Below are 27,099 nucleotides of genomic sequence, written 5' to 3'. Positions count from 1 at the left end.
GTTTGTCAACAAATGTGCGGGCAGCTGGGGCATGTCCTGTTCTTCACATCAGTGACGCTTTCTTCTCTTGTTTCAACCAAGTGAATACATGACGAAGTGACTGGAACTATCCATCACCTCTCGCGCGTGGATTCTCAACGTCCCGGCTGCTGCCCAGTCTTTGAGGCACAGCTGTTTTTTTTAAATCACTACACGCGGTTCACACGGTTAGTTAGCGTAGTTAACACTACACACAGTGAAATTAAGTGTCCTGTTTTTATTTCACGCATACTATCTGCTTTGAGTGAGTGAATCTATTATCACAGAGCTGTTTGTTTCGGAGAAGAGTTGTCCGGCGAAGTGGAAGAGAGCGTGTCACGGAGGATAATGGGAGCCATGCGAGTTATAGCACTTATTGTTTTTAATAGTTTAATGAGCTTAAAATTGCACATTTTTGAAAAGCTGGTTATTTATTAATTATGAATTATTATTTAAATTAATACTTAGTGTATTAGTGTGGTGTGTAGTAATACACTTACTACTACCCCCACGGGAGCCCCATGCAGGACTCCACTCAAGGACTCCAAGAAGGCCGAATACTCTGAACTCTTGTTTGGTGCATAAGCACAAACAACAGTCAGAGTTTTCCCCCCCACAACCCGCAGGCGTAGGGAGGCGACCCTCTCGTCCACCCTATATATATATATATATATATACAGTGTATAATAACAGTGAAAGAACACATTAGGTGCATATGTGAATGTGTTGCATTGAGTTACATCAGAATCTGCAGTGACCATCAAACACTACACACACACACACACACACACACACACACACAAATAGTAATTATTCATGACAACATGAACAACATGCAAACAGACAGAAAGCCAAAAAATATCAGGTGCACACGTTTGGTGACCCTGTCTGCATGTCAAGCAGATTCAAGGTTGAGACATTCTACCCTCAGCTTTATACTTACTTACTTGTCTAACCTCAACCTTTTGGCCAGTAATTCTCTAAATGAATCGTCCTTTCCCTTTTTAAAGACTGTTGAACATTACACTGATTACACGTACAAAAACAATGACCACACAATATCAACATAACCTTGACAACAATAACAACAGACATGATATTCATTGTGATGGATTACCCATCCAAACCTTGTTTTACATCTCAGCAAAGTACATTTTATCTGATAGTGAAATAAATGGAAATGGATGGCTGTCTGGTGAAATGCTTTAACCTTAAATTGAAGTCCTGACCCTAAAATAAACTGCTTTCATGTCTCCACAATGGAGGTGGTTCCCCGCAATATGACTGGAGTTGTGGGTTTGTCTGAAGGGTAAACGCACACATTTGTGTTCTGCTGAACCAGATGATTCTGCAGCTATACTACCATTACATAACTGTCTTTCAACAATAATGAAATGGATGAGCAATAATTTCTTAGAGTTTAACGAGGACACAACTGAAATCCTACTCGCCTCTCCACCTCTCCTTTCTTTTAAAATGTTGTACTTTACTTGATTTTATGCATTCTATGTATTTTTTTGTCAGGTGTGTTTTATTTGCCATCAATGCCATTAGTTATGGTATTCTGGTTCTGGTTGGACGCAAACTGCATTTCGTTGTCTTTGTACTTGTACTCTGCACAATGACAATAAAGTTGAATCTAATCTAATTCTATCCCTGTTTTTATGCTCATTTGAGGTCAAGCAATTTCCTTATTGTAAAGAACTTTGTGTGAAAGGTGTTATACAAATAAAGTTATTATTATTCTTATTATGTTTTAACTCACAATCAAACACACATACACAGGGTTTAGACTGATAAAACACAAAGAACTGCAATGCCACACAATGTAACTGCACGTTTCACATACAATCTGGTAGAGTAATCACCTATGTAATTAGAACAGTATTTAGGAGATAAATTGCCTTCCTGTACAAAGAGCGCAGTGAAAGTGAAAAAGTGAGAAACTGAGAAACTGAGACTTCCTTTTGGCAGAACTACTTTGACCTGACTCACAGAGTGGAGCTGGAAAACACCAGTATCTGTACTGACCAGATCCACATGCTTGCTTGTTCCCGCTATATATGTGAATTTCCCTGTTAGTTTGTATGAGTGCATGGGAATAAATGTGTGTGTGTGTGTGTGTGTGTGTGGGTGGGTGGGTGCCTTTGTGTTTGCATCTCTGCAATTCTGAGGAAGTGATGGAGGTTGTGGTGGTGGTGGTGTGTGATGTCTTTGTGGGAAAAAGCAGTTAGCTGCATGTGTATGAGTGTGTGTGCGTGGGTGCACCTGAGAGCTGATGATTCTCTGGGAGGATCTCTCTATGTTGGCAGGCAGACCAAAGAATGCAGGTCTGTCATCCTCTGGGAGATTCTCTATTACGCTGCGATAGTCCTGGGAAGACACACAGACAGATACAGTACAGGTCACACACAGAAATGCACCCACTTGCCCATATAAAGAGAGACAGAATGTGACCATGCTGCCTATTTTTATAATGGCTCTAAGACACATTACCAACACATGCCACTATATTGAAATAGTAAAAACGTGAAGCATTCTTGTTAGATTGCAATGTGGGAGTATAGCATAATGAATGCTATGTTGTCCTTTATTAAGTGTGTTGTTTGTACTGTATTGTTTAACATAATCCGTTTGGCAGAAACAAGTACTTTAAACTGAACTCCTACTTACTACTGACTTAAATTGATTTAAAAAGTTCATAGATTTCCGTAGACTTTTTTTGCTTACCAAATGGTCTTTTAATGGCTCTACTTCAAATGAAAAGACATCTTATGAACAGTTTCGGGCATGTGCCCCTTTATTTTTTGTGTATACTAAGCTGCATCAACAGACGGCATTGCATTAGAATAACAAAACCAATTGTGTAAACTAAATGGATACATTGTTTTTGCTTCTCTGAAAGTAAACCTAGGACCAGCAGCTTAAGCTTTAAAGTACAGAAGAAAAAAAATAGTGCTCCTTTTATTTCTCTACGGCAATTAATTTCTTGAAAATCTTTGCGAGCCATACATACACCACCTACTGTATACTGCAAAATAAAATGTGTGCTTGCTAACTGCATGTGTTACACCACTGTGTCAACTTGACAACCTACCAATACTGAGCAAGAGTTCGGGAGGCTGATCTGAGGTGGAAAGAAGCGCGCTCCTCCTTTGCTCTTTCTCTGACCAGCTGAGATGGAGGACGATAGGAGACGTGCAGAGAAGAACTGCTCTAGGTAGGAGCGTAAGATGCGGAGGTCAGAGGGGTTGTCGATCCGTCCACCATATATGGCACTCTCCAATAGGCCATGGACAAACTCCCACTGGAAAGGTTTACCCCCTTGGACACACCGACACAAAGAAAGCTATAAACATATGTAATGAGTGCACACATAACAAAAGAACGCTAACGTGCGCGCACACACACACACACACACACACACACACGCATCCAGAAAGACAGAGAGATACAATGAAGGGATTACATGTGCACTGCATAGAAAAGCAAATGCTCATGCTCTATCAGGGGAAGTTTAAATTAAAGAGGTAATTGCAAATAAACAGAGCTCTCCAATGCATTGTAATGTTTGTTACCAGCCCTCCTACCTTCAAAAAGCCTGTCGATGATCTCAAAGCCAGCACGGAGGTCCGACATAGAAAACTCATAGAACTTAGTCCAACCCTGGATAAAGCACAGAGGAGGGGGAATAAGTACAAAAATTACAAGCATTTTGTATATATATATATTAAAATATATTTATAATATATAATTATTATATATATATATATATAAAATATATTTATAATATATAATTATATATATAATATATTTATATATATATATATATATATATATATATATATATATAATATATTTATTTTACTACATGCTCAAGTACTTACTTTTAGAATTTGGCAACCAAACAGTAATCTCGCATCACACATGCACACGTGTTTGAGGATTGAAGTATCATCCTCACACATATTCCCTGTCCTTCTTAAACTGTGCAGTCTTAATCACATGAATGATCAGTTAAGAGTGTGATGAACGCTGATATATCTCCTCAATCTAATATAATTTCTCTTGTGGCTCTCATTTTTAGGGTAACTATCCACCGTGTTTATAAGCAATAATTGAGACCATTAAAACATATACATACATCTACTTGCCTCTGTAATGATCAGCTCAAATATTACACATTTACACTCATTGATACCTTTCAGCAACCCAACACAATGGAATGTTATTTGTAATACAGCCCCTATATAAACTTCCTTAATAACCTGTAGAAGGGAAAATCCCCAGTAGCTGTTGAGTGAAGGATACTATTGTTAGATTACTATTCACTTCCTCGACTTTTACCGTTTGGTCACAAGCAAACCTCCCATAACGTTAGTGAGTAAATCACAAAATTAAGATCAGTCCAGTTTTTGCAAATACAGAGACATGATACACTCTGCTTTAAACTACAGGGAGTGAAGACATTAGCACTGAGGCTTCAGGAAAGAAAACAAGTCTGCTGCAATCAGACAACATATGCACAAATGTACAACAGAACACACACAGTATAACAACATTGACCATCTAAGAAGGATGAAAAAAAATCACAAAAGTGTTAAAAAAATAATTGAGTGTGAGGCAGTCTCAGTTAGTGTGTTTGTTGCACTTCACTGCTATTCAATCAGCAGTTGTAATCTGCCCACTGATGCTATAGGTGGATGAGGTGAGGGGTGGAGGAAACGTGTGTAGGCATGTTCAGTAATTCTTTGAATGATTAAGTATATGTTGTTTGTTCAGTAATTTTGTGCTTGACCGTGTATTCACAGGCAGTGGGGCATGTTTCTACTACATTTAATGAATATGCTTATTTATGTGCAAGTGAGATTTCAGATTGTGTTCATGCATGTATGTATGTACATAGCATTGACTGTTTTTTCAGTTGTATGAGTTATTCATATAAAGTCTTAATATAGTCTTATTCATTGTATGGGTCTTTTAAAGGTGACTGTGTATGTGTGTGTATGTGTGCTTATGTGTGTTAATTGATTGTGTGTGCACATGTTTTCAATTACTTTGTGAGCACTTGAGATAGTGAGCTACCTACAGTAGTTCACCAGACACAATTGGCCCCTCTTTTGTTCTCTTATGGCAAACAAAAACCCTGATCTTCCTATCACACACACACACACACACACACACACACACACACACACACACACACACACACACACACACACACACACACACACACACACACACACACACACACACACGAACATGTTTTGTTTTATTTAGGCTGTACATGTGAAAACCTGTCTGTCTCTCTGCTTTCATCTCTCCTCTTTTCTCTTCCCTCCCTTTGCATCTCGATGTCTATTCCTCTGTCTTTTTAAATTAAATGGTTTCTGCCTTTTCAGCATGTAAAAAGGATGAAAACAGGGAGAGAATAAATGAGAAAAGGAGAAAGGGCAGCAGACGAAGTGAGTAGAAAGTAAGCGATGGTCGAGTGGACGAAAGTAGCTGTGACTTTGAATAATTAGGCGATCATGTTCTTGGATGAGGAATAACATTACCATATCAAATTAAAACACTTACCAGAGATTCAGTGCGGAGAAAAAAAAAAAAAAAAAAAAAAAAAAAAAAAAGAGAGACTAGGCAGGGAGACTGATTCATTTCCACCCAAGGTTGCAAATGACAAAATAGTCTGGTTTTCTATAGGGATGCAAATAATGTCATTCTTTACACCCTCTAGCTTGTTATGTAGAGATGATTTATTAATAGAGCTGTTGTTCAAAATTAGGAAATACTGTGTTCAGTCTCCAAACATCTTGAGTTGATTCTGGCACAGGTAAAACACACCATTTTGCTTTATTTAAAGCTACTGTAAGACTGTTAAAGCTGAGATACACGTCAGTTTAAAAACAATAGTAACTATATGCAGTGGGTCAATAAAATCCATTTTCAGTTGACTCTTTTGTAAAATCTCTTGACAGTTTATGACATCATACAGTAGGACTATTTCCGACGTTTCCACTGTCCTGACTTATAAGTGCAAAACCTTTGGTCTACAATCAGTTTTCCATGTGCGTGTTGACCAGCAGGCAAGTTTACTACAAAGACTTATATTCACAGTTGCATGCACACATACACAAACAAAGACTCTGCCGGTGGCACAGCACAGTAATGACAAAGAAAAGTGAACTCTGGGTTAGGTTTTTACCCTTTCTAGACGATGACTTTCTATGTTGGTGTAACTTCTTCTCTTTGAATATCAATCGGTATGGTTTTTGTAATTGTCATTAGCTGCCCAGGAAATAAATAAATCATGCATTTGTATAGCTGTGTTATGTTTAGATGTGTGCTGTGAATATAAACTGTACAACGGTTTGCTCATTATATATAATGTATATCTCATACTGTTTGGGTCTTACTGTATTTTAACCATTTTCATCATGTGAAGCACTCTGTCTGTAAAATGTGCTATATCAAATAAACTTATTTTATCCAGTAATTATGTACCTGTGATAACCAGTGTGGAAATAAGGTCATAGGAGTGTGTGTAAATACATCTTTAGGTTTTCACAAGTAAAAACTACCAAAAGTTTGTGATTTCAAAGGGCATTGAAGCGTATTATGCTGTGCAGTAAGTATTGATGTTAAGTATCTATATGCAACAGCGTCTAATGCTAGTAGCATTCATAAAAAAACATTAATTCAATGGCAGGAAAATTTGACGGGAATAAGGAGCTGGTTAGTTTGTCTGTTTATGCCATTGTCTTCATTCTGCATGCAGGACTATTACAACATTAAACAAGTGCTGTATTCTTCCTCTTTTTCATTTAATGCTACAGTAGATGAAATTATAGAACTATGACCACTCTGGTCTACATTGGAGTGTTTGTGTATTTTACCTGTGGTATGTATTTGCGCCTCTCTTGGCAGACAGCATGGAACCAAGCCAGACAGAACAAAGACTGGGCTCTGGCCAGGATGCCTCCTGCACACATTAGACAGCATGTCACAACCAAAATAACTACAATGAGCACTCATTATCAGTGTCCGTGCTCAATAAGCCTTGAGGGCAGTTATCTATTATTCATCAAACAACATACAACAGAGAAGACTGAGAGGAGAATTAAGCATGCTGTATTCTGCCGTGAATGCTTTTGAATGCTGTGTTGTTGCCCCATTTGCTGCTGTTCAGTTTCTGTCCCAGAACTTGCAAGCTCACTAGAATTTCTTTGTTCAAGAGAATAGAAGAGCCAACCTTTACTGATCTGCTCTGGACTCCACGATTCATATGTTCTCAGAAGATTTTTCTTCAACCCGGGAGGAGCCTGTAGATGGGAAAAGAAAGGGAGGACAAATAGACCGAAAGGAAAGGGACAAGGTAAATAAGGATAGATGGAAAGGGAAAGAAAGAAAGGGTTTTATTATGATGGAACCTCTGGCAACATTCAAATGTTCAATGCTTCAGATTGCAAGGTCCAAACAATCTGTCATACAAGCACAGAAAAATGGCAAGGCATAGGGAGACATTGAACATGTGTGCAAGACTTATGTGCTGCATGGTAAGGAGATATGGGACAAAAAAAAAAAAAGGCACTGCTGGGATTCGAACCCAGGATCTCCTGTTTACTAGACAGGCACTTTAACCAACTAAGCCACAGCGCCTAGTGGTTGCCAACTGTAGAAAGATTTGGAACAATGGATATATATTTGCAACACATTCACAAATAAGTGAATGTATGCATGTATGTAATAATGTATAATATATATAATGTATCAAATGTATGGATGTGTACTGTATGTCATATTAGGAATTCAAGACTGGTTATCAGAATGTTTGTTAAAAAAAAGGAAAGAGGATACTACCTAGATACAAATGCTATAACAGATCTAGATTCTAAAGTTTTATAATTACAAGAGTCTTCGAATAAACTGAAAAAAACAAACATTGTTTGGCCAGTGTTGGACACCCAATAGCCATTACCACCTATGTTCCTATGGTATACTGTACTTTAGTTGGTATATTCTCTACATTAGTCAGCACATATTGTATTTGTGAACAATTGTCTGTACATTTCACAACATTATGTTCTTTTTTAGAATAGAAACAATAAGCATACATTTTCAGAAAACAGTCTGCATGAAGTACTGCTCGGGTGTGTAGAAAGTGTGTGTAGATAAGCATACATTGACATCAGTTCACACATCATCAGCTTTGCTGAACATTTGGTACCTCTATCTGGAGGTTTTGATAACACACACAACCAGTAATGCACATTTACTAAATTTGCCAAAATTGGCAAAATCACTACATATACACTAGATATGTGTATTTGCAAGATGCTTACATTTTTACATTGAACTTCCACAGTCAGTCTGAATTTTACTCATTTGTGAGAACAGTGCTGAAGGTACATCTTGAGCTTTTATTCACCCCAAGTATTATGTTATCTCTCCTTTTAGACACTAACTATTAAATTACCCTTTTGATACTTTTTATTCTTACATTGAGCTACTGCCTGCTGGTTCTGTGTATTTTCACTGAAAATACATTTGTATAATTCAACATTTGCTCTATGTTTTAGCTGTTGGTTTGCACTGTCTAATACAAGGCACTAAACATATTTCTGAGGCTTCAACATTAAACTGCAAAGGGGAGTCGAGTGTGGGGTTAGGTGTTCAGGGTTGGGTGAAGGAGCTACAGTCAATGGGATACAAGTTTAGACTGTAGCTTGGAAATGTGTTTTTGCTACACTGAAGTCTTGTGCTCTAAGCATTTTTGAAAAGTGAGTTGTAGATAAGGGGGCCAGTGTGGAAATGAAGTCATGGTGTGTGTGTGTGTGTGTGTGTGTGTGTGTGTGTGTGTGTGTGTGTGTGTGTGTGTGTGTGTGTGTGTGTGTGTGTGTGTGTGTGTGTGTGTGTGTGTGTGTGTGTGTGTGCATGCAATGTCATATACTGCAAGTTCACATGTACTGTGTTACTATGAATACTACTACTACAACACATGGATCAGCTCCAGCACCAGTCTTGCAGATCAGCTCTGTATAATCCTAAAACAATCACAGTAGCAAAAACAAAAGCTATGAGTATCAGTTTGTATGTATACTATTTGTTTTTGGTTTGACTTATTGGCTCTGACACTTGTTCTGCAGTCCAGAAATGATATACAGTATTACAGTAACTTCTCTAGAGATGTGTTCAGGATGTGTGTGCATAAATACAAAGTATATCAATACATTTGCCCATGAAAGAGTATATGTGTTTGTGTGTGTGTGTGTGTGTGTGTGTGTGTGCCTCAGAGAGTGAACAGAAAAAATAGACAGACAGGCAGAGACAGAGAGAGAGAGAGAAAAGAGAGAGAGGCTGTTTGTGCAGCATGCTTGGCTGCCGAAGCAGCTAACCCCTTGAGCATGACTCCCAGAAACACACTGAGCACTAAAACACGCATCACTAACACACAAGCTGCAGGCTTCTGCATCTCCATACAAACGTACAGTATATGTGGCTGCATTGCATTTGTAGCCAATATATAGAGGATAAAAGACACACACATTACCATGAATACACATGACATTTCAAACAAACATAGCCCTTACACATTCTACACTCTAGTGAGTATGCAACCTAGTAACATGGCCCACTGGGGCTCAGACAAACGTGACAGCATTATGTAGAGATTCATAGAGATCAACAGTCTATGTTTGGGAAATTGAAAGTTTCAATACTGTATAATGTCAACACTGTATATGGAACTAAACCAATACAGATAATGAGCATTTGTGCACAGTGTGCCTACACAAATGTGTAAGGTCCATGTTTGTGTGTAAAGGTGAGTTAGGTCAATGCTACCAAACATAAACTTTATTGTAAGCTACTGTAGGAGTATTATGGTGTTATTGTTTCTATGCCTGTATGTGTGCTGGTGAATGTGTGTGTGTGTGTGTGTGTGTGTGTGTGTGTGTGTGTGTGTGTGTGTGTGTGTGTGTGTGTGTGTGTGTGTGTGTGTGTGTGTGTGTGTGTGTGTGTGTGTGTGTGTGTGTGTCAGTACCTCGTAAGTGATCTTGAGGCTGGACTGCAGCAGTATGGGAGGAAATCTGGGGTGAACTTCAGCTGTCAGCCAGAGACGGAAGTCTGCTTTAGGGTGTAGCACATTTAACTCCTGTGGAGGAAGGACAGTACACACATTAGACACATTGAACACATTAAGAGATCATCACAGGAGAGTTATATGAGACCAGACTACTTTCGCAGTAGTCTCTGTCTGTGGATACAGCTCTTAGCTGAGGTCTTCATTTACACATGCAAACACACACACACATATAGTGTGTAGTATTTAAAAGCATAAAACTCATTAATTGGGACACTAAGACTTGATCCTTTGATTTCACACATTGTTCAGACACTGTATCACACAGGTCCATCCATTTTCTAAACTGCTTATCTTGTTAATGGTGGCAAAGGGCTGGAGTTTATCCCAATATATAAACAAATGCAGACCCCAGCCAGCTGGGTTGAATTTAAACACAGGACCTTCTTGATGTGAGGTAAAAGTGCAAACCACAAAGTTCACACAAGAGTAGAGTAATAACTTTATACTGCGGTTTTTCAAATTCGTAACTTTGAAATAATTCACCGACTTCCATAGATTCCCTTAAAGCAAATTTCTAATCGGTAAATTGATGTTTAAGCAACTGTGAGTTGCAACTAAAACCCCACTTAAAACAATAGCTTTTTTCCTTGTAAAACCTTTTGTCAAGTTTTTTATCTTTGTAAGCATATGTGGTTTATTCACTCAAACTGTATTTATACAGTGTGGTCCAATGAGAGCTGTTAACTCTCTTTTGCATGGGGATCGTCTTTACATCAGAAAATAGAGTAAATAGGAAAATAATATAAGGAGGATAACCATTATAGTATTTTTTTTTTTTAATGTAATTCTTTCTCCATTAGAGTCATTGCACAATGACAGATTCTCCACAACGATAGCCCATTCACCTCACTTCAAAATATTTGTTTCTCTCTCTCTCTCTCTCTCTCTGCAGCTCTTCTTTTCTCTGTCTCCACCATTGTCTCTTTATCTCAATTTCCAGCTATCTTTGTCTGTCTTCTCTTTTTACATTCCTTCCCCCTAACTCTCTATCTGTCTCGAAGACTTGTGGTTAAAAATAGTATGCTTGCACCTTAGGGTCTGATTGGGTTCTCTCTCTCTCTCTCTCTCTCTCTCTCTCTCTCTCTCTCTCTCTCTCTCTCTCTCTCTCTCTCTCTCTCTCTCTCTCTCTCTCTCTCTCTCTCTCTCTCTCTTTCTCTCTCTCTCTCTCTCTCTCTCTCTCACACACACACACAAACACACAGAATTGTAATCAATGTGTTTCTGCATCATTTGAAAGCTAACGCATTCTTGTGGAAGCACACATGATTACAAAAAAATCAAAATACACATGGAACTGACAACCCTCGAAGGAAACTTCTCTGTCTCTCATAGGGAGTGTGTGTGTTTGTGTGTGTGTGTCTGATGTGTTGTCATCCAAAATTCCTCTTGAACGAATTATAGTATTGTGAGAAGATGCATTGACAAAGAAGAAACGGATTGGTAGATACAGAGAAAGGACAGAGAGTGGGAGAGAAAGTTCTAATTGATTTTACATCAAAACCTTTCTTTGTTAGAATGTATCCATATAGTACAGATGCACAGAGTGTGATAACACACCACTCATACGCAGATAGATACTAACACATACACAATTTTTTGCTGAAGGAAAGTTGTATCTGCATACTAGAGATTAGATACAGTAACTCCTGATATAATCCTATCACAATGATTTGACCATTAATAATGCTCATATCACAATATATGTGATTCTGGACATTATTTCATTTAGCTATTGTGATACAAAGCTCTGCATCAAAATATGTCATTATTTCATTATATTGTGATTGGCAGACATAAAAACATTTCGAGTGATAGACTGATAGATAGATAGATTGAAAGACAGATAATGGAGTGGTTGATGTGAAAAATAAGAGAAAGAAAACAAGGGAGCAAGTGGAAGAATATGAATAAACAGGGATGAGAGGACATCTGCACTGCCAACTTCAATTATCAACACTGACCGCACTCCTTCGCTGTCTCTCTTCCCTCATTCTCCTCTCTCTAACTGGCCAACTGGTTTAGTGAAGGAGGGAAGGACTGGAGAGACAGATGGCAAAAAGAAGCCGGAAAATTTTGAAACTACATTGAGAGATACAGTAAGACTGAGCAGACGGACACAGATACAGAAACAGATACTAAAACAAAGCCCTCTCTTGGTAGAATTTCCACCTGCCTGCTGAGACTCAGTTTATCTTTCCCTACCTCCCTCCTTTTACATACACTGTCTTCATTCTTTTTTTCCTATGCTCCCTGCCTCCCTCATTCCCCTTGTTGCGTCAGTTTTTCATTTCAAGCTTGACTGCTGAGACCGCAAACTCATTGGTTTCTGGCCAAAGAGCGAGACAATGAAACTGTAAGAAGAAGAGGGACAGACAGAAAGAGAGATTTTTGTTATGCAATATGGGGGGGGGACAAGAGAAGTGTTGAGAAAATGTGGGATGTAGCCAGTATGTAGAGGTGAAAACAAATACAAAATTAAATACTAGGAAGAGAGAAGAGAGAGAGGTGAGGTGATTGGAACATATAAGGACAAAAGTAGAAGAGGAGAGCTGTGGTTTAAGTCACACAAAAAACACAAACATGCTCTCACTCACACACAGATAAGGGAACACACACAGACATAGGCCAATCACTGCCAACAGCTGTGCCTCCAACCGAAATATGACCTGCTACAATGACACAGCACTAAACAGAACCCCAGGAAAAGCACACAGATACAAATAAAGACAAAGAAAGTGGAAGACACATATTAACCCACAAGCACATGTACACAATAATAAAAACATAAAGGACGAGCAACATGAGCACTATGGATGACAGGCTTACGCTGAAAACCATGCGCTACCACACGGAAAGACTGTTGAAGACAAAGACACTGAAAGACTATTCTTGTTTCCCCACAATACAACCATTTGTAGATACACCTTTTAAAACCTGAACTAACAACAAAGAGAGCAGGCTGGCGGAGAATTCAACAGAGACACTGGAAGGCGGATTGGGAGTCTGTCACGCGCGTTGACGGCGGCTGGTGACGGTGGCAGGCTTGGTTTCGGAACATGAGACGAAACAGCGGCTGGGTGAATCAGTTTAACACAGCAAAACCCCTCTTAGGAGGAAAGTATACACACATCCAGACAAGCACAGGTCTCATTGTCACGTTAAATGCATCACGCAGGGAGAGGAGACCAATAACCGTTAATGTTACGAGCTAGGTTAGTCTTTAGTAGCTGTGTTTTGTTGTTCAACAAGCCCAGGTTAGCTATACCCTTGTAACGTAAGATATAAATATACAGAATCCTTGTAGAATAACCTGAATTGATCAATAAAGGTCCTTGTCAGATGCTATTCTCCAAAAATTAGAAATAGCACAATATTTTAAACAACCCCTCTTAAACAAACTACAGAGAAAAACAAAAATCACACACACATGCCCAGCTAAATGTTAAAATGCTCATATTATGCTTTCCCCCTTTCCTTTATCGTGTTATATATCTTTTTTTGTGCATGTTATAGGTTTACAAAATGAAAAAGCCCAAAGTCTACCCCAAAGGGACCTACCATCTCCAACAGAAAACACTGTTCGCAAACTGCTCCAAACAGCTCTATTGTAGTCCAGCCTTTACTTCTGTGACAAACGTGCGTCACTTTGTAACACACTTTATAACACACTTTATAATGCTCGCCTAGCTGCTAGCGTGGCACTCACTTAATACTCTGCTTCTGACTGGGTAGTAGTCCTTACCTAGGTACTGTGCATGTATGACTTCCAACAAAGATGGAATAGAAATTAGATGCCTCACTACCGTCTTGTAGCACTTACGTACGTCACTGGTGATGAAGTGTTTTGAGAAAATTATCATACAGTTCTTGAAAACAGAGGTCAGTTGTCTTTTAGATCCCTTTCAGTTTGCATATAAGAGTAATAGAAGCACTGATGATGCCATCATTGCTGTGACACATAGTATTAACAGACATTTAGAGGATTCTACCTCATACGCACGCCTCCTATTCGTTGATTTTAGCTCAGCTTTTAATACGCTGCAGTCACATTTGTTAATTAAGAGGCTGAATGATTTTAAAGTACACCCCCTTATTATCAAATGGTATCACTCATTCCTAACCAATTGTAGACAGCAGGTCAGCGTTAATGGGACTCTATCTGAATCAAAAATGTTGAGCACAGGAGCCCCCCAGGGCTGTGTCAGCTCACCTGTCCTTTTCACTTTATACACAGATGAGTGCAGAATTTTTTATCCAAATAATCATGTCATTAAATTTTCTGATGACACTGCAATTTTATCTCTGCTGAAAAAGAACTGTGACCCATCTGATTATTTTATAGAAATGGAAAGGTTTGTGAATTGGTGCGACAATAACCACCTTGTTTTAAATGTTTCCAAGACTGAAGAGCTGGTATTTGATCCTCGGGGAGTCGGTGACCACAGGCCTGTTGTCATCCACAACCAAACCATCACTCAGCTTGGTTTGGCAACCTCCCTGTGCAGTTGAAAACTAAACTGTTACGATTGATTCATACTGCATGGAAGATCATTGGTGTTAAAGAGCACTTATCCATGCAGAGTATTTATAAACAGGCTTTCTTGCGACAAGCAAATAGAATTGTTAGCGACACGTCTCACATTCTGCACACAGAATATGAGCTGCTGCCATCCGGTAGGAGGTTTAGAGTTCCTCGCTGCAGACTTAACCGTTTAAAAAATTTATTTATCCCAGTGTCTATTAAGCTTTTTCCCACGAAATTTCCCACGTTGTGGGACAATAAAGTTAATCTTGAACTCTGTAGCTAAAAGAGAGAGCTCAACACACAGGGCGAAAAGAGGAGCTGCAGCAATGTGCAGTACAACAAATATATTGTGTTTTTTTAAACCATGTAAACCTATTCTGGTACAACCTCTAAATACAATTATTTACCTGAAGATGAGCATAATATGAGCACTTTAACACCTGTCCCTAAAAAGACACACACACACACACACACACACACACACACACACACACACACACACACACACACACACACACACACACACACACACACACACACACACACACACACACACACACACACACACACACACACACACACAACTTACTTTTTCCAGGAGCGGTAGCCATATAGTGACAAGGTGAAGGTTTTTCAGGCAAAGCCAGTCTCCATTTCGAGAACATTCCCTGAGTGTAGCTAAGGCCACATCAGCCTGCCCCTGACCCATGGAGATCTAGACAGACAGAGATAGTGGGGGAGGTAGTAGGTGGTGAGAAACAGAAGCAGTGGGATGGAAAATTTGATTCTAAATTGTAATTTCTCAGAAGTTAGGGGGCAGATAATCTGATTCAATATGTGAATTTGTCTCTCTCCTCAGCGGGAGAAACGTAAATGAAATACTTGCAAAGTGGGTTTACCAATGTGATATTTATTAATAGTATTCACACATTGATGCTAGTAACTCACAACTAATTTGATTTATATGTAGCACCCATATGTGTGGAACCCAGCCTGTACATCTTTAGTGCCCCATATATGGGTTCACGAGCAAAAATATAATTAGTTGTGAATATAGTAAAAATATATTTTTCTGTTAACTATTTGAATATTCTTGGATAATACACATATTAGCTACATTTTCTAACTTGGCAAGTGATCTTGCCACAGTAATTTGAAGGGTGAGTGAAACAATCCTTTGAAAATACAACTCAAACTGTAATGAAGGAACTTGTCACGCTAAACAATGGAATGACTCTTGTTATGTGTTTTCAATAGTTTTTTTAACGACAGTGGAGTTCTACGGCACAGGGACAGAGGCTACCGAATATTAGGCTTTGGGCTGTTTTAGGCTGTTTGTAAGATACATTTCTTTGTGGGTTTTGGTCTCTTCAGTGAATTTGTTGGTAATTACAAAAAATACAATAATACTAGCATTGTTTTTACATAGTTATATTAACCACATGTTGAATAACTGCAGGTGTGTAGGAGTGTCAAGTGCAAGGGCAGTTTTCTCAGACATCTTGCTGTCTTGAAATGTATTACAATTGATGAACTCTGCAAGCAGAACATTACCATGAGCTATGCCTCAAAACTGTGTTTCAATACAACATTCAACAAACTGTAGCATTGTCATTTTCCCTGTTTAGGTGCACAATATACTAATTCTGTAGACCTGATCTTGGTATTCTGTTGAAAAGATGTAATTGCACTTGCTAATCTGCTATGACTTCTCCAATTTAATGATGTTACTCTCTACCTCATGATAGTTATCCCTGCCCACGGTTTCTGTTGCTAGTTCTGCAAGCTCCTGGGACGGGTCTGCCCCTGGAGAGATGATGATCAACACTGGCTCCCACTCCAATGTCTCAGTGTAGAGACGGCGCAGGTTCAGAGGAGGGGGGGAGAGCTCTTTCATACCTGCAGAGAAGAGAGGGAGATAAGAAGAGAATGAAGGGTGTGAAAGACAGATCTGTAAAGAGTGTTTCAACATCATATTTAAAGGTGATATGCCACTCAAAGTCATAGTGACTAGATACAGTATACTGCACAGAGAGGGTACACCAGGAGGTGACAGATAAAAGGCAAAAAGACAGCAGGAAACAAGAAATGGCGCTACATGTTAGTAAGTAGAAGCAAATGGGCATTTGGTGAGAGTAGATAGGAAAGGAGAGGGAAATGATTACAGGGAGACAGAGGGCAGACATGAATAGGGAGGGGTTGACAGTGCCTAAAGGGGGGTGAAGGGGAAGGGAGGTTGGGGAAAAGAAAAAAAAGCAGAAGAGGGACAGCAGAAGGGAGGTGTTGATGGAGAAAGAGAGAGAGAGGGCAGAAGAGGAAGAGAAATTAGGAGCATGATGTGCTGTGCATACCGATTACTAGGTATGCAGCAGTATTCACCACACAGCAGAATAATGCCTTATCAGCCCCCTGGTGTCGAGAAGCCAGGCTCTTTGTGTATGTGCCTAAGTGTGTGTGTGTGTGGCTGCATGTGTGCATTTCCTCACTGAGCAATAGGCTCTAATCCAGCTGTAATATTATGAATGACATATCAGATACGGGTTAATAGTGAAACACAAGCAGCGATACAGGCTCACACAGTATGAGTGGCTAAGAAATTCCGCTGTGAAGTTATTCACACATGTATCAGCAGATATCTCTTTCAGACACACACGCATACATATGTGTGCGTGCGCATTAACACATGCGCACGCACACGTGCACGCACACGTGCACGCACAAACACACGCACATGTGCACGCGCACACACACACACAGTGCTGTCTTTTCTGGTTGAGACGACTTTCCCAGCCTGAACATTCTTTTGGTGTCTGCTGCCAAATGAAATCTGCTGCACTAGAAGTACACGAACATGCACACGCACAAGGTCTTGGTAGAGAACATCACAGAGTGACCTTTTGCTGCATCACCATGGCAACACTAAGAAAAACAGTCATCTGACCACATGGCTTGTGATGTCCGACTGCAAAAAAAAAGAGGGAGCATTTACAGAACATGCGCGTGCACAAATACATACATAACTTCCTTTGACATGGGCAGGTAATCAGTATTCGTGCTGCAGACCAGCATCCTCTGTCTGTGAATAGCACAGTTCACCTTGGCTTTAATGACACACAATCAGGGCAAAGAGGAGCCTACAAAAAGACAGTGCTACAGTCTCCCTATGGTTCAAACACTTAGTGGAGGAAACACAGAATGGCGAAGAATTAATCAGCAGACTCTTGGTTGCACACAACACTTGACCTTACAAAAACTGACAGATACATTTGCATTTAAATCCAGATTGACTGTTAAAAGAAAAAAGGGTGTCTTCTTAGCTGTATGATTGATAAAAAAAAAGCTGAAAGACAGAGAGATATGCGTTTTATGCATATGTGAAACAGGGTTTGTATTTTGAAAAATAGAGAGCATGCCAGTGAGTGAGCAGCGAGCAAGTGTGTGTGTGTGTGTGTGTGTGTGTGTGTGTGTGTGTGTGTGTGGGTGTGGTTGTGTTCACCCAGGCATGCCTGGGTGCGTGAGCAGTGCCCAGGCCTGGACTGGGGGGATTGAGTGAGATTAGCTGTAAGAGGATTACAGACCATGCCTCATTAGCATACCGATTTACTGCCAAAAACACATACACACAAAATCATCTTCTCTTCTGTTCTTTTTTGTATCTGTCTGTCTCTCTCTCTCTCTCATTCAGACACACACTCTCACCCACAGCATGCACTTGTACACACTACACCTTAGTCAATGGGTTCCCTTGGCGTTCAAGGAGCTATCTCTCTATTAGGATAGCGTAAATCTGTGTTTTATTAGAACTGCTCAAAGACAAACAAGGAAGAAAGACAAAAAAGACAAAAACACTTGTACTTTCAGGGAATTAGCTCAAATGGAAACACAGACACATACCTTCAAAGAATTGGAGATCTTAGAGAGATGGGCTGTTTGTTCCCACAAACTCAGGAGTGCATATAGACGAGATGTATAACAAAGACACCTAGACAAACAAATTGTCACACACACTAAGGTTGGAGTGCCATCCTGAATGGTTATTGTTTCACTTTTTCCATATTTGACAAAAGCTCCTACACCTTCGCTAGCGCTGTAGGCAGCGCATCAGTCTCATAATCGGAAGGCAGTGAGTTTGAGTCTCACATGGGGAAGGTGTTTTAAGGCCCTGGGTATCCTGCTCCGCCTTTGAGAAAATGAAAGCTCAGATGGGGCGATCTGGAATCAAGGTTACCTCCTCTTTCTCTGCTTTGCCCACCCAGATAATTTGGCCTACCCATGAGAGAGAGAGCGACATCATGGCTTTCAAACGAGCAAAGTGGCAGTTGGTCAAGGCCACACCCCCACCCTCCACCTTGCCCCCCCTTCTCTTCTCCTCAATAGCTACAGACACAGAAATGGCACATACTAAGGAAAGCTCATTGTTGGACTGGCTCTAGTGGCTGTAATTCTGCACCAAGGCTGAATTTCGGGAAAGAGACTTCAGATACAGTATTAGGGGACCACTAAGGCCTATATAAAAGCATCCAAAGAGCACCATGTCATTTTTTAAGAAAGAATGAACAGAGAAAGTTACTATGCAGACACCCCTTCAAAGATGGAGAGATGGGTTGATGTAAAACCCATAAATACTGAAATAGGCACGCACAAAGTATGTAGTGTGCCCCTCAATGAGCAAGTATTATTATTAGCCCTCTGGAGCAGCTGCACAACAGCTGACACTGAGTTTCAGTCAATAGAGCTTTTGCTATCAGTCGGAAACAAGGCAGTCAGAGTATTCTGGCTCACCGAAGTGCTCTCTCCCTCTCTGTCTATATCTTCTCCCTTCCATCCTTTTGTGTAACCACTTCTTTTCGGCTGGGGCTCTATTGAATGTCCTATTAACAAAATTTGTAAAATAATTTGAGAGTTTAGAGTAAATACTACACTACAATTACAGCCAATCATTTTCAAAAAACATGGGTAATTTAGTTTTATGAAAACAAGTTAAGCTAAATGATACAATACAATATACTTTATTGTCCCCTTAGGGAAATTTTGTCTTAGCAAAAACGTATCACCTCACAACGATATATAGAATTGTGGAGACACAAATTACATACTGCCAAAAGTAGGTATTTATTTGAAAATGTTACCACATCACCATTAACTCAGTGGCGCTTCCTCATTGGTTGTGAATCTGTGATTGCCCTAGAGCTCCTCTCAGTCCAACATCTCTCATGCACATCTTTGTTTTGTTTTTTCGCTGTTCAGCGTTAAGTCACCGTACCTCACACTCATCAAATCACACACATCTACCGCTGACTAAATTGACTACCACATGCACTGTATTATGAATTTTGTTGTTGTAGTTCGGTTCTATTCATCTTGTTTCCTTCAACCTGCACTCCACAGCTTTAGTGCTAGGTCATGACACAAAGGATCAATATTCCTTTCCATGACTGCAGCCCCTTTTGTGGCCTTGTTGGTGCAGCAGGCAGCCTGTCAGTCTCATAATCTGAAGGTTGTGAGTTCAAGCCTCACAGTGAGCAAGCATTTTATTAAAATGAATTCCAAAGGGACCGATAAATGCTAGTTATTCCTGTAATATTATACAGCTCAGATTTATCTTGTGAATTTAAATTTGATGTGTGCTTTCCTCATGTAGATCAGCAAAGTAATAATATAGTAAAAAAAAAAAAAACTAGAGACACATCCTGAAGCTGCTCCATAGAAAATGATCAATGGAATCAATCCTAGGTCACTACAACAGCATCAAATGTGATTGTACTGGGATGTGGCTATATTTTCTACTTAAGAGCTGTAAACTCAATATTCGAATAACATTAATTTGGCTGTAGTCTCAAACCTAAACTGAGCCTACAAAATGACTCAGTATCACTGGGCCCCTATTAGCCAGCTGATGACATCATACATTCATACAGGTTTACCTTACTGTCAAAAACGATTGGAACAGCAAAATATGAATTCTATTTTGGGGTGGGTTTTCTCATTAAAATAAGAAATGTTTGGCCCTGAGTTATTGTTTATTCATTAATGAATATTCATATGGCAAAGATGCTGACGTCCAAAGCACAGACATTTTCCCAAGGTTAACACACCCAGAAAGGCCTTTTAAAATGCATGTGTGTATTTGGTATACTGTATGACTGATAAAGGCAGGTGCAGGACCAGAGAGTAAAGGAAATAAAGTGTGTTCTTTTAATCAACATACAAAACTGTATCAACTAAAACTGAAACCTTTATATTATAAATGTGGTGTTATGTAAGCTGTAACAAAGGTTGATATTAACCTTTATATTAGTATATTAGTAAGAGCACTTACACAATATTTCCAATGGGATGATCAGAGGGGAAGACATAGGCCTAACATTTGGACAACCCAGAAAGCGTCATTACAGTCAGCTGGGGTTATGTTGATATGTGGTATAGTGTTCAAATGGTTTTATTTAGTAACTTTTCTAATCTAAGCTAATCAGAGTAGCAACTTTGTTTTTGAAAACTAAATTGTCTGGAAAATACTTTTGGCATAAGTGGTTAACTGGATAGTGAGCAGCTCAAAAACACAGACAACGCGCGCACGCACACACAGAAAACGCACGCACACGGACGAACACACAAAGCTGTTGTTTTGAGGAAAAGAAAAAAATTCTAAATAGCTAGTCTCGCATTACCAGATCTATCTCCACAGCGCTGTGGAGTAAGGTCTGGCTCTACCAAAAATATATTCCAGGATATGAGAAAAAAACGCTCCTTGTTTGTTTGCATTTCATTAAACCAACACCAAAAACAATCGTCTTGGGCCAGTATTAACCAGTATTAAATGAAGTTACTGTTCACACAATACAGTAACGTGAGCTATTTATATTAGCTGGTTACATGGTTAAACATAATTTGCTCTTATCAGCGTATTGCTGTATGTACTTCATCCATAGCAATCCCCACCAATCAGTCCCAAAACGTCCCAGTTAGATAGTAAATGCCGTGAACATATTCTTTGTAAATCTTTACAATCATTCCGCCAAAAGAACCAAGCAAGCCTGCCTTCCACACATACATTTTCTTCAAAACTTGCCATTTTCAGCATTTAGCTTGCTAGGTTGAAGTTTGTTGTTGTCTCCTGAATCAAAGTTTGATATCGGCAACACACAGCGAGTGGAAGGTGAGGGACATATGCTGGGTGAGCCAAGAGCCAGATGTCAGGCAATTATCCTGGAAAAGTACTTCCGTTGACCCAGACTACTACATAGCTAACAAAAGCACAATATAAACTATAAACCTAAAACCATCAGAAGTCAATTAGCATGTCTTGTCACACAGCATACACAACTGAAAATGAGTTTCATACACATACATTGACACCTGCATATTAGTTTCACCTGACATCAATTAGCAGTGTCCCAGATAGTGCCGTCAGAAGCCAACACACTATTAGGATTATCTGGACTGAATGAACGGGCTCATTAAGTACAATAAATTAACCACTCTCTAGCAACATCAGAACTGCATGTGTGTGTGTGTGTGTGCGCGTTCAAGTGAATGCTTGTATGTGTGTCTGTGTCAGTGTGGGAGAGAGAGAGAGAGACAATGAGAAAAGAGAACAGACAGAGAGAAGTGTGCGTATTTGTTTGCATATGTAGCATTTACTCAACAGTGGCATTCTCACAGTGGCGAAATACACTAAAGAGAAAGTATAGAGAGGACTATCGTGAAAAAAAAAACATTGACGAGTAAGGCTCAGAGATTCAGAATAAAAGCCTTTCTGAGAAAATGTAGCTTTCGTGGAGTGTGAAAGCAGAAGGTTGTAAAAAAAAAAAAAAAAGCATCTTATACAGAGCAGAAGGAGTACAGATGTAAAGTAGTTTATCAAAAGGGGGTAAAGAAGGATCTAGTCATTTGTGATGTTTATTTTTCAGAGCAGAGTAATCACACTCAAATTCAGAGGGGCAAATATTTACTGAACCTTTATCAGAACAAACACAGAAGTCATTTTCACATTTTTCAAACTTCTTGTACAAAGCAGAGCTTCAGTTAATGTGTTGGTTTGTTTACCTTCAACATCTAGAATACACTTTAAACGTGTGCATGAGAAGTGAAACGTGTATATTCATTCATATGATACTTTAGGGTCTTGGTTTGACCAAGTGAGAGCAAATAAGTAAAGGAAACCTTGTGAAAAATATTAATAAAGATGAGACCCATTTCCAGAGCAACTAAGTGATTGAAATAAAAATGAAAAGCCCTAATATGAAACACTTACCCAGGGCCTGAGTGGCAAATGTTGCCATGGCACTCTGCAGTCGGTCTGGTCTGACTGCCTGAACCAATAACAGCTGGGGAGAGGGTAAAGCAAAGAGAAAAAGAGGAAGAAAGAAACAACAGATATCCATTAAAATATTTTAGACAGAAGGTCAATCCCATTCATATAAAGAAATGTTACATATCCACACAAAAAAATAGTTGAATTTGGATAAATGCCCATTATCAAATTCACTGAGCCTTTGATATGTTCTCTTTTTTTTTTTTTACATATTTTTGAGAACACAATACACAATGAGTAAGTCAATTGGATTGGTGTGACAGTCAAGTGTGCATACTTGACTTTAATGATAAATGGCTTCTGTCTTGTTCATGCTTTTAAATTAGATTATCTTAATCTTTATTTAATCTCAAACCACATGTGAAGGGGTGTGCTCAAAGCCACAACAAACTGTTTAATTTCTATTCCTATCACAATGTCCTTAATACTGAACAGAATAACAACAGATTTAATGGGCTGTCATTACAGTCAATTACAGTAATAACTAGAAAGGACACACACACCTCTGGCAAGGCTTCCCTATGCCCTAATGTCTTATTTTGTAAATAAACTTAGTGATAGACAATATCACTAATATTTTTTGGATGAAATATTGTTTGGTTATATTTTGTTTTTGTACAGGAAGATAAATTCTGCAAAATTCCAAGTTACCACCATGGCAACTGAGATATGGTCATAACTGATTATCCTGCTGTGGCACCATCAATAGGCAAAATACCATCAAGATCATGTCGCGGATACACAATGTGTTTAAAAGTGATGCAACTTCATAGAATATAGTCTACACACGAATTTGGGAACAATTCTAAGAAAATGATGTGACATCTAAAAAATATAAACTGTTTTAGGAGTGTTCATCAAAAACTGCTTTGCAAAAAAAATCGAAATAGCAGACAATCTGTTTAAGCAGAAATGGATGTGCCCTATACTGAAAGTTTCATCTTGAAACAATAAATCCATAGGGGGAAAGAGATGTTCTTTGTTGCTATGCTTTATAAAATGGTGGCGCTATCTGCACTAAAGCCTAATAAGTTCCTCCCTGACCCATGGACTAACTTTACAATGGATTTCACTGAAATCTGCTGACTGACAGAGAAACAATCAAACAAACTGAGATTAAAACACAACTTTTTTGGCAGAGGTAACAAATACATAAAGTCTCTTAAGTGTGTAGACTTTTTATATACTCTGTAAATTATGATAACTTGGTTCATTTGGCTGATGAAATAACTTTCTTTGATTGCCGAAAATTTTTTTGATTGAAAGCTGACCTGCTGGAATGGAGTAATCTTCTTGGCAATGGAGGATGGGATTTCCTGTTCACACTGCGAGCTTTGTGAGAAGGACAGCCAAAGGTCTGAGTCACTCAAACACAGAGACTGGTAGAGGGCTGGGAATGTAGTCTGTGAAAAAGGGATGGCAAAAGTTAAAAGGGTGAAAAACAGGTCCAGAAATAATGTTAGATAAAGATCCAATCCTAAGTTTAGTAAGGATTGCTTTACTGGTATTCAATTCAGGTCAAAAGTTTTATATTTAAAGTATTATTATAATTATTATTTTGTGTGTGTGTGTGTTTACTTTAAAAATGGCCACTGCTCCTTGCCTCTCCTGATCAATCCAAGAAGGGAACTCCTGCAGAGAGAGGAGAGGTTTAAATCAAATACAAAAATAGTACTGTGTTTTCTCAAAAAACTTACTCTCTACAGGTTTACCTCTTTCTTAAACATTTCTCCTACAATGGATCCAGTGAAGACATCCCACTCCTACAGCAAAAAGTAGTGTTAACAGTTGACAGGTTCAAAGCTGAAATAAGCTATTTTTTAATTTGTCACTGAAATCAGTATTGATGAAATCCTAAATATGCAGATACTAAATCTATGAAGATACTCACACTCTCCTGAAAGAGTTCAGGGTACATGCCTTTCACAAAGTGCATAGCAAACATCAACTGGTCAGCCTGAGACAGAGAGAAGAAAGGAGAGATTGATACATAGATGGAATATGCCACATCTGAGAACATGCTATTTTGCCCCTCTCAAAACCCACAAACAAACAAACCCCCCACAAACAATACAGCACACAATGTTAGCATCGCTTCCAGACCAAGGACAAACACTCATATTCCCATTGCATGATATGCAGCTCAGTCTGTCTAACTAAATGGCTTGTAAAGGGTTGCTACACACTGACAAAAAAGCCCCAGGGACTTCAAGAACTACACTGCCTGTTGTATTATATACACACTAACTCTCTCTCTCTCTCTCTCTCTCTCTCTCATCTACTGGTGAAGCTTGAAAGAGATAACAAAAAACAGCAACTAATAAGATGTTTATCCCAGTCCCACCCACAGATTGAAGCAGAAAGACAGTGACCAAGAAAGCAGCAAGAAACAATGCAGAAAGCAAATATACACAAGTTTAAACCCTCCTCCAATGCAATAGTTTTCTTTCTATCTTAACAAACTCATAAACAAGAAAATGTGTACACAATCAAATATATGCTGTTAATTATTTAAAAGACAGGTGGAAAGACAGATACATATAGGAGATAGGATGGACAAAATAAACCTGCACTCGTTTTACAGTAACCACAACACTGCAGTACAGCTAATCTGGTTCTTCAATTTCCTGTCACAAGCATGTTTGCTTGCCTGTAATACTTTTAGACTATATAACATTATTGTGACAACAATGTTCACAAACACTTAACATACCTTTCCTTACCTGACCTACTACTGTAAATGAAATTTACTGTCGTGTGAATGGCCTCCGAAAGCATTATATCAATGTATTATTTCTCTCTACAGTTACAGTACATATCATTCACACATCATGACATTTTGCTCCAAGTAACAATACCACAAAGGACAAGGACAACGACAACCAAATTGGCAGTAGCATGCAATTCAGTAAAACCTCTTAATGTTGTGTTTTGTAAAATGGCAAAAAGTCAAATGACTGTGTTAATCAGTTTGGCTATTCACAGTAGCTGCTATCACTGCTACTGGATGTGAGCTTTGTTGCTGAAAAATCAGGTACATAAGGAAGATGGTAGTCTTTCCGAGAAAATATATTCTGCAACCACAGTGGCTATAATCATTCAGATGTGCTCCCTGGATATTACAGCATTATTGGATGAGATTAGACACACTAAGGGCCCTATATTGCACTCAGCGCAATTGCCTTTGTACACCGACGCATGTATCATTCCTATTTTGCACCCGATGCACAGCGGACCTTTCCCTCCACAGACGCACGTCTGTAAATTAGGGAACGTATTTGCACTCCCGGGGGCGGTTCAGCGAAAAGAGGAGGCGTGTTCCGGCGCAAAAGTTCCCTGGTGCTATTTAGCAGTTTCAGAAAACAATTCCGCCACTGACCAGGAAAAACCTGGCCTAAAGTCAGTGGCACTAGTCTAAAGTCAGTTATTCAGATGCTATTTTAGGGGCGCATGCTTGGGCATAATGTAGCGTGAAAAAGAAAAATATTACTGAAAATGCGCTTCAGGTGTTTGGATAGATCAAGAGGCACTTTACAGTACAGTCCTCAAAAAGTCGCAGCATTCTTTGTGGCTTGTTATGTTTTACACAACATTTCCATGAATCATGGATGTGTTGATGACATAAAAGAGGAAATATTAGAGGACTTAAGGAGATGTGATGTTGAACTACGGTGGGATTGGACACTCGATGCGCTCCTGGTGGAGCGGGTGGACAGAGATGGAGTGGGGGAGGAGGAAGGGGCACAACAGGAGCAGGTGGTGCGTTTGGAGGCCCATGCTCCATGGCTGCAGCAATCCTCTCCAGACTTGAGGAGATGCGCCCGAGAGGCCGCAGCAACATCGGCACCCGGCCAAGACGGGCATTTATTACTTTGCCGCATCCCGGACAGCTCCCGCTGGCGTGCGCCAGGCAAATCCGCCGTCATAATAGCAATCCGCCATGGAACAAGCGCGCCTGCTCTTAAAGGGAATGTGAGATGACGCTCTGATTGGTTATTTTCACGTTACGCCCAAACCACACCTAGCTACTTCAGACAAACCCATTTTAGATTTGCGTCGGGTGCAAGAGTCATTTATCCCGCCGGTATAATAGCAACA

The 27,099-nt window shown here is 39.4% G+C and overlaps 1 protein-coding gene and 1 non-coding gene across 6 annotated transcripts in view; both read right to left on the bottom strand.

The window, feature by feature from the left end:
- Window positions 1-27,099, bottom strand: part of LOC120545048 (cytoplasmic dynein 2 heavy chain 1) — a 113,584-nt gene that overhangs the window by 23,655 nt on the left and 62,830 nt on the right. For all 5 annotated transcript variants that reach the window (XM_039779005.1, XM_039779045.1, XM_039779026.1 and 2 more), the window contains 13 exons: window positions 24,893-24,958; window positions 24,714-24,764; window positions 24,580-24,633; window positions 24,273-24,404; window positions 22,942-23,014; window positions 16,426-16,586; window positions 15,277-15,402; window positions 10,061-10,171; window positions 7,271-7,340; window positions 6,915-7,000; window positions 3,609-3,684; window positions 3,116-3,342; window positions 2,287-2,391 (listed from right to left, as the gene is read on the bottom strand). In XM_039779005.1, coding sequence (XP_039634939.1) covers window positions 2,287-2,391; window positions 3,116-3,342; window positions 3,609-3,684; window positions 6,915-7,000; window positions 7,271-7,340; window positions 10,061-10,171; window positions 15,277-15,402; window positions 16,426-16,586; window positions 22,942-23,014; window positions 24,273-24,404; window positions 24,580-24,633; window positions 24,714-24,764; window positions 24,893-24,958 — 1,338 coding nt within the window. The remainder of the gene's footprint in view (window positions 1-2,286; window positions 2,392-3,115; window positions 3,343-3,608; window positions 3,685-6,914; window positions 7,001-7,270; window positions 7,341-10,060; window positions 10,172-15,276; window positions 15,403-16,425; window positions 16,587-22,941; window positions 23,015-24,272; window positions 24,405-24,579; window positions 24,634-24,713; window positions 24,765-24,892; window positions 24,959-27,099) is intronic.
- On the bottom strand, window positions 7,604-7,677 carry trnat-agu. The gene has a single exon. It is a non-coding gene; the product is annotated as a tRNA-Thr (tRNA).

This window comes from Perca fluviatilis, chromosome 2 (genome assembly GCF_010015445.1).
Source record: "Perca fluviatilis chromosome 2, GENO_Pfluv_1.0, whole genome shotgun sequence".
Classification (NCBI taxonomy): Eukaryota; Metazoa; Chordata; class Actinopteri; order Perciformes; family Percidae; genus Perca; species Perca fluviatilis.
Note: the sequence above shows the minus strand (reverse complement) of the source record. Positions and strands in the feature narration are given on the sequence as shown.